Source organism: Falco cherrug, chromosome Z, assembly GCF_023634085.1.
Source record: "Falco cherrug isolate bFalChe1 chromosome Z, bFalChe1.pri, whole genome shotgun sequence".
NCBI classification, from domain to species: Eukaryota; Metazoa; Chordata; class Aves; order Falconiformes; family Falconidae; genus Falco; species Falco cherrug.
The window spans coordinates 19,720,798-19,729,519 of NC_073720.1; the positions used below are offsets into that span (position 1 = coordinate 19,720,798).

At 50.1% G+C, this 8,722-nt stretch overlaps 1 protein-coding gene across 2 annotated transcripts in view; it reads right to left on the reverse strand.

Moving 5' to 3' along the window:
- PLPP1 (phospholipid phosphatase 1) overlaps positions 1 to 8,325 on the reverse strand; it is a 67,936-nt gene extending 59,611 nt beyond the window's left edge. The window contains exon 1 of one of the 2 annotated variants that reach the window (XM_055699666.1): positions 8,033 to 8,325. In XM_055699666.1, coding sequence (XP_055555641.1) covers positions 8,033 to 8,090 — 58 coding nt within the window. In that variant the 5' untranslated portion in view covers positions 8,091 to 8,325. The remainder of the gene's footprint in view (positions 1 to 8,032) is intronic. The other variant, XM_055699667.1, reaches the window with a different exon arrangement.
- Between the last annotated feature and the right edge of the window lie 397 nt (positions 8,326 to 8,722).

Sequence of the window (8,722 nt, forward strand, 5' to 3'; positions counted from 1 at the left end):
ATGAACAGGAGATGCCAAAACTGCGTTGCCGTACGCTACAAATAAATCTGAAGTATCTTAACATGCTTCTGAGTCAAGACTGCTTCTTGGTTACAGAACCTGCAAGTTATTTGAGAGCAAGACCAGTCTACCTACTAATGCTTCTTGCATAGGTTGTTTCAAATCCTGTATGTAACTGAACATGTTAAACAGAAAGAGCGTTTAACTGAATGTGTTAAATACAAAGAAAGTGCACCAGACAGTTTCAACATTACTTTTCTGTATTACATTCTGCTAAAGAAGCTTAGTTGAGTCTATTCTTAGCTTCTGTACAAACAAGCAGTCTTGACTTTAAAAGCTGGACCTGACTGTGCTAGAAGGATTCACGTGCCCAAAAACCCAGCAAAAGCAGTTTGAAAGACACAGTGCACATTTATCAACGGAGTTTTTAGTTCTGTGCCTCTGACATCAGTCTCATAACTTTGAAAGGAAAAATTCTTCCCAGAAAGTGGGTCAACTGATAAGCAGCCCATTGTTAAAACAAGAGATGAGCAGAAGATCCTTGATATAAGTAGCACAGTTTTCTTCCAATTTCTAAAATGCAGGACACCATCACTGGCTGGAAAATTGCATGTGGGTCTACTCACAGGTGGGACTGAGGTCTATTGCTGCAGCAGAACCAGTTAGTATTTCCTGATGTAGTAGCAACTATGTTATTCCAGCAATCAAAGAAAGTACCTTGAGGAAATATTGCTTCTTCAGCATAGCTTTAAATTATTTTAATTCTTGCCACAAAACTGGGCTAGAACTAGTGAGTTGCTAGTCTGACTTTCCAGCATTTGTGGCTTTTTTCAGTTGCCTTCAGTCAACTATTCTACCCGATTCTACCTCCTCCAAGAAGGAGGAGCTTCTCTTGCAGGATAAGGAGAAGAACCAATCTTCAGCCCCACCACCACCACACTGAGTGGATACAGCAATAATCAAACCAACACCAGTGAACCCAAGTTTTTTTTAAAGCCATACTTCTGTGGGTGGTATTATCTTGCCAATAAGGTTCTATGCAGTTCTATTTGGCACTTTCTTTTTTTCCTCCGCATCATCCAAGACGATTCTAAGTCTCCTGGACTAATTCTGGAAAGAGCATTATCAGTTGTTGGGGATAAATCAAAGTCACTTGGGAAGGCTCCAAAGCTCAAGTCATCACTCGTCATCAGGTACCTTCCAGAGTCAGGTCACCTCTTCATGCTACCTGCCTCCAGCACAGTCATGGACAGAGGATTATCACAGCTTTATCCTGTCATCAGCATCTGGTCAATGCTCCTACACAAAACTATGCAGGCAACCAGTAGTCAACTCTTAACTTCCCCTCCCACATGGCAGTGACTGTGTGGGTTTCAAACCAAGCTGCTTTTAGTCAGTACGAGTTCATGTTATCCAACTCTTTAAAACCAGGTCAGCACAGGCTCAACAAGCACCCAAGCAGCTATAAAGTTGAGGCAGGATCTCTTCAACTACAGGAGATGAGCTATTCTATAACTTAGCTGTCGTGTGGTACTTCGTTTTCTACAGAAAACACATCAGAAGCCACTTCCCTCCCATTCCCTTAAGCAAAGGTCACCACTCTCACACATGCTGCAAGCACTCTCCTATCTGTTTAAGGTTAAAAATTCACCAGGACCCAAGCAACTGGTAAGGAACCTCACTGCTGGAAAGCATCTTTCTCTATTATTCCAAAAGAAAAGAATATAGTGCCAAGTTCCAAGATTTGGCTCTTGGGAAGGCACTGGAAGGTGAATTAGGATTCACTCAGTGCTGTAAAAAACAAGGTGCAAGAACTTTTATTTTTGAGACAGGGGTTAGCCAGAGTACAGGATACACTTTAGCAGCAGTACCTAGCAAAGCAAGAACCAGATTACTCATGCTGAACAGCGTTCATTAACTAGTTGTGTTCGAACCTGTAGGTGTCCTTGCAAGACTGAGAGTCTCTGTGTAGAGCACCTTTCTTTATGGTGCAGAGGGTGGGGGGAGCGACTTGCCAAGAACAGTAACAAGGGACAAAGTCACAACTAGAGTATTCCGTCTGATGTATTTGAGAAATCATGGTAGGAGAGGGAAGATTTTCCTTGGTTTAGGTGACAGCCACGTTTCCAATGAACTGAGAGTCAATGGGTATCATCTTGTGGTACCTGGTGGACAGTGCCATTTGAAGACAAGATACTCTTTTCACATGAACCTGTTACAGCTTCACAATGCATTCATACACTAGAAAAAAGATCTATCATCCACATGGTGTGGAAAATAAGGATGGTGACACAGATGTCAGTGTGTCACAAGTAATAGGGGAGGAGGTTTTATTTGAACTAGGGCAATCAAAGTGCTAGCCCACATAGGAGGCCTGCCTCGACCGAACAGCAATACCTTAGTCATCACAGAGACAGCTGCCTTCAGTGACAGAAGCAGTAAACACTCCCAAAAGGGAAGAACAGCACCTAAAGCAACAACCTTGCACAGGCTGTACACAGTGGTCCAGCCATCTCACTCTCCCAGGTCACATACTGCACCAGCGAACTCACCTGTCCTATACACATACATCTGCTGTTCAGCGTATTGCCCTGTATCACACAACATTCCAGCAGGCTGAGTAGTAAGCTTAAAAAAAGTGATGTAAGCATTTAGTATTTCTGTGTTCAGAGTTCACATGTTCTTGTGTTTGAAAGACTAGAAGAACTTCTCCTTCCCCTACACACAAAACTAGTTTCATGACCAAAAAAAGAAAAAAAAAAAGATACCAGCAGCCACCTACCAGCCTCCGTTTTTGCACAACTACTGCTTGCAGGTCAGGGTGCCTCAACACCCAAGCAGCAGACAGCTCCACTGGTAGAGAACAGCTTGGCAGCAGGGAAATTTTTCTTCTTGAACCAGCACAGGGTAGGACATAGTGAGGGGAGGAACCCCTACACATACACAAACTAGCTTCTACAGCAGTTTTAAATCTAACCAAGTAATTATTTACTACTTCCAACACACTGCAGAATAGCAGATCAAATCAACTAATTCTTTACTACTTCCAACACATTGCAGAAGAGCAGTTCAAAACAATGACAGGCCGGCCAACTTCTTTAGAAGACATCCATTCTTCTAATCTTAGGTTGTACATATTCTTGCATTACAACAGCAATCACACATTGACAAGTACACTCCCTAATTACTTAAAATAGCTTGTAGGTGACTGGATAGTCAGGCAAGGGACTAAAAGAAATTCGTTGTACTCCGTCCTTGCACTCAAGTTAGACATGAGCCACAACAAGCATGGCCCAAATATGAGTTGTCCTAGGACAAGTCTAGCATCACAGAGAATGTTTTCCTTATTGCTCCAGTCACCTCCACAGAACTTATTTAACCTGACTTAGTCTTAGTAGGAGCTTCATCTAAAGGTAAATGTATTCAGTAGTTCTTCCACTGATTACAGGAGTATCATCGTGGGTTTCCCAACTTTGTTCTTTAAGTGTTGTTTATCTGCCTTAATGAAGAAGGAGCCTGATCTGCAGTAAACAAAGACCTGTCAGAGTAGCACTGAGTATGTATATATATGATGTCTAATGAAGGCATCAGTCACAAGCTAATTAAGTATAAAATAAACTGTTATTATTCATATGACAAATTGAAAGTGTAATAAACCACAAGAATCAAGTCAGTATCTGTGAAAAATGGTTTTACTATTGTCTAGAAGTGTCACCCCATTTACACATCAGTGCCATCCTACATGAAATGTTTCTCCATCAGAAAAACAATGCAGATCAACTAACAAAGGTATGGTGGAGAAGGAAATCCTGCAGTCCAGGCCATTCTGCTTTCCAGTGATAGAAGAAGCCAACCACTGTCTGCTGGACTGCAGAGTTAAGGGAGCTTTGCCTGCAGCACTGCACAACACACACACCCCCCACCACTGCAGCAGGGCACACACTCAGAGCATGCAAATACACCTCCTCACACTATTTAAGGACAGACACTGCAGGAATCTGCAGCTTCTGCAGCTTCTCCTTTTTTTAAATTACAGATTATTAAATTAGTTTAAAGCAGAAACACTAGTAACATTTAGAGGAATTATCATCCTGATAAGGCTGAGTGGTTTTTTTTCTCAGGGCACCAAAGACTGCTTTCCCAGAACTCTCCATCCCTTACTGGGTAGACAGGTGATTAAAGGAGGGAGCTTCCTTAAGGCTCCTTAGGAGCAACCTTAGACTCAAGTTTCAGGCAACCAAACTGAACTAATAGCTTACTGCTGCATAAAAGGGGGGAGGGATCTTTGCTGCCTGCTCTTTCTTGATCTCTTTCTTAGTCCGTTACCTCTGCTCCATCTTGGGCACTTGTCAGACCTTTCAATAAACCCATTTAAACCACTAAAAATCACAGTAAAGCTCTTTTCCTCTTCCTTCCCTTTTGGAAACTTGTGTTGCAAGAGTTGAACCCGCACAAAGAATAGTTTGACTAAATTGCTTCTGTTTAAATCAGACATACACCATCAGAGTCAGCCACTTCCACTGCAGTGAGCTTACAGATAAGTCAAAGTCAGACCACTGTAACTTGAAGAGGCATCCTTAAAAGTTTTTTTTCTGTCCAACATTGCTGAGACAGTGAAATAAAATTTTCCTCCCCATCTTCACTTGCTATGGGGAAGGTGCAGGCAGGAAAGGTAGGAGAAGAAAAAAAGGCAAGCTCATTATCAAGTGACAGTTAAGAGATACCTTGGGGACTGCTACCAGTAGCCCTTTTGTGGTAGAACAGGCTACCACACCAAGATCAGAGTTCAGTGCTCAAATGAAGCTGGCGTATACAGTTTTAAACTTTCAGTATGACACAGTTAGATGAGTTTTCTCTTTGAGGGTTCATGGTCTCTTTAGGGGAGATACTAGGTTATCAGGTTATCAATACCTGCAAGTCATTTTATCTGGGCAGTCACCTCAGTCATTTGAGCAGGTATCAAAGTGCACATGAGGGGGGAAGGGCAGGGGAAAGTGAGAGTTCAAATAAAAGTCCACAATCAACACAAACTATTCTTGCAGCTAAAAAATTAAAAGATTCCCCCTTTAGACACACAGGCTTAAGACCTATTTTATTCTAAGGGCTGGTCTCAGTCACATGGGAGCAAGGGAGAAAAAGATGAGAATTTGGTCTGATATCCCATACCTTCCCCATTCCTACACTTTGGTATTTATGCCACAGCTAGAGTTTCACTGTGTTGGGTTTGCTTGGCAGTGCTTTGGTAGCAGGGAGGGCTGTAGGGGTGGCTTCTGTGAGATGCTGCTAGAAGCTTCCTCTACATCAAACAGAGCCCACTCTGAGACAGAGCTGCCACTGGCCAAGGCCAAGCCCATCAGCGACTGTGGTAGAGCCTCTGGGGATATGGGGTAACATATTTAAGAAGCAGAAAAAGAAAACGCACACAACAAATTGCAGCGGAAGAGAGAAGTGGAATACAGGAGAGCAACATCTCTGCAGGAACCAAGGTCAGTGCAGGAGGAACAGATTTCTGTGCAGCCTGTGGTGAAGACCATGGTGAGGCAGGCTGTCCCCCTGCAGCCCACGGAGGTTCAAAGGGGAGCAGATATCCACCTGCAGCCCGTGGAGGACCCCACACCAGAGCAGGTGGATGCCCAAAGGAGGCTGTGACCCATGGGAAGCCCATGCTGGAGCAGGCTCCTGGCAGGACCCTTAGAGAGAGAAGCCAACACTGGAGCAGGTTTGCTGGCAGGACTTGCGACCCCACTGGGGACCCACACTGGAGCAGCCTGTTCCTGAAGGACTGCAGCCCGTGGGAGGGACCCACGCTGGGGGGGTTCATGGAGAACCATCTCCCATGAGAGGGACCCCATGCTAAGGCCAGGGAAGAGTGCAAGGAGGATGCAGCAGAGACTTGTGCAAACTGACTGCAAACCCCATTCCCCATCCCCCTGCAGTGCTCAGGGGAGGAGGCAGAGAAACAAGGAGTAAGGCTGAACCCGGGAAGAAGAGAGGGGAGGGGGGAAGGTGTTTTTAAGATGTGGGTTTAGTTCTCATTATTCTACTCCGATTTGATTAGTAATAAATTAAACTCATTTCCCCAAGTAAAGTCTGTTTTGTGCATGATGGCAGTTGGTGAATGATCTCAACCCATGAGCCTTTCACAGTATTTTCTCCCCCCATCCAGCTGAAGAAGGGAGTGACACGAGCAGCTTGGTGGGCACCTGGCCTACAGCCAGGGCCAAACCACCACAAACCTGTAACTCAATGTGTTTAAAGTTGCAGGTGTCAAGCAACTTCATTGCCTGCATTTTTCCCTCTACTAGTAGGAGGTAAACAAGCCCAAGGGTAAATAAAGTCAGTCAACCCTCCAGCACACTGAAGCATCAGATCAGGGCACCAGTGAACCAAATGCTGCACGGGAACAGGGGGAAGGTGTGTAAATTTATATTATACTGGATGGAGGGTAAGGTCAAGAATACCTCTCAGGTAGTAACCCGGGGCAGGAGCATGGAGAAACCCTCATTCTTTTAGCTGGACAAACTCCAAGTCATATGCCTCCTGTAGTCTTAATTTTAATACATTTTGGTTTTCCTTCATTACTCAAGAATACGCCCATAGGCTTCAAACAGACCAAAGTACATGCATAGTGCAAAACTTCTGCCTGATTATATACATTTTTAGCGACAGTGATCAGGACAGACAAAATTGCTTCACTGGCCATAAAGACAGCATGGAAGTTTAAGCCTTGCTACAGCACAGCTTTGTAAAACTTCTGAATAGAAATTGCTCCTACTACATGGATCCGCTATCATTCCCCAAAAGCTCTCCCATACAACATTCATTCAGAGCAATGCATCGGTCACCACAATTTTGTTCTTTAATGCCATTTAGCTAGAGGTACCAATGCCATCTGAGGCATCTAGCAAGGTAACACGTGGCCCATTAGAGAACACGGTCATGCTGATGCTGTGCTGGATACATCTTCAGCCAAGAGGGACTTCACGAGCCAGACCCGTTTGACTGACCACCACCCACTCAACGTGACAAGAAAATTCCTTAAATTTAGTACTGCTCTCACTCGACCAAGAAGCACAACTAACGCTTCCCGAGACTGACCCAGTAAGTACATCTTCAGATCGATCCCGAAGACACTTGCCAGGGTCTCAACACCCAGAAGCCACAGCTCTTTGCAGAGCGAAGCTTCCCCTCCACTGGTGGGTAACTAACACTGTGGGTAACACACACCGGTGTGAAGGTGAAGGTCCTTACGTGACGGGACATATTTACAGCAAGCCGGCAGGCCACCATGCAGCTTCAAGAGAGCCAGAGAGTGAAAGGGCAGGAAGAAGCGCTGGGGAGGTGCCACGGCGCGGGCGGCCCGGGCGAGGGGCGTGCAGCGCTGCGGCCACCGCGCCGGCCCCACGCGTGTCCCTCGCTGCCGCGCCCCCAGCCTCAACCCACGGCACGGGTCCCGTGTCACCGAGACCCCGCACGACCCAAACCGCATCTGTCCGCCAGCGCACAGTGGGACCAGGCCAGCCTCCCTCCTTCCAGGGCAGCCAGCGAAGGCAACCAACGCGCCCCAGGCCGCGGGCACCTGCCCTCCCCTCCCAGCGCAGGCTCCCGCCGCAGCCGGCAGAAGAGGTTGTGGAAGGCACAGCCGGGGCGTCGGGGAGCAAAGGAAGCTCCACACGCCGGCAGGCCAGCGGCAGCAGCTCCCTCCCTCCCCGCCAGACCCTTCCCCTCCCGGCCCGCGGCCCCGGAGAGCGGGCGGGGGCCGGCAGTGACCAGATTCCTCCGGGCGAGGGGCGGGAGCGCGGTGGCGAAGAGAAGGGGGGAGGCGGGAGGGGAGGGGGCGAGGGGCGGCAGGCAGCGGTGGAAGCGGCAGGCAGGCGCAGCCAAGAGCGGGCTGGAGAACGACCCGCGCCGGGGCGATGCCCGGCGCCGCAGGGAGGGCGGCCCAGCATGCGTTGAGCCCGGTGCCGTGCGGGGAGGTGAGCGCGGCGCCTCGGGGACGGCCCCTCGCCCCCTCCCCAGCCCGCCGACCTACCCAGCACCACGCAGACCACGTCCAGCGCCACGAAGGGCAGCCGCGTCCTGTCAAACATGCTGGCAGCGCCGGGCGCCCGGCGTCAGGCGTGGCGGCGCCTCCTGGCGCGGCGCGGTGACAGCCCCGGCCCGAGGAGCGGGAGCGGAGCGGGGGCGGCAGGGAGGGGCTCAGCCGCGGCACAGCCAGGCGCTCCGAGGAGACGGCGCCCGCGAACCCGGCACCGCTGCTGCAGCCCGCCCCGCTGCAACCCGCACTGCGCTACTGCCGCTGCCGCGGCGCCCACCGGGGCTTTAAGGCGCGCGGGGGGCGGGAGCGCAGGGGCGGGGCGGGCCCACGGCGGGGCCTCCACCCGCCCCTCCCGCCACCGCGACGCCCCACCGGCGGCCGCCCTCCGACGCCACGCACGGACCGCCCAACGGCAGCGCGGCCCCGCCCCCAAGGCTGCCCGCCCCGCCCCCACGGTTGCCCGCCCCGCCCCCGGCGAGAGCGGCGCCGCGCCGCGAGCCGACCGTCGGCCCTACAGGGCGCGCCCCGCCCCTCACCCGCCCGCCTGAGGCGGGGGCGGCCTGCGGCGCAGGTGCCCCAGCCCCCCGTGGTCGCGGCGGGGCCAGCGCCGCCTGAGGCAGTGCCTTAGCCCCGGCTCTGCCGCCACCTGCCTGCCCGGCCCCGTCCTGAGGCGCTGCGGACCGC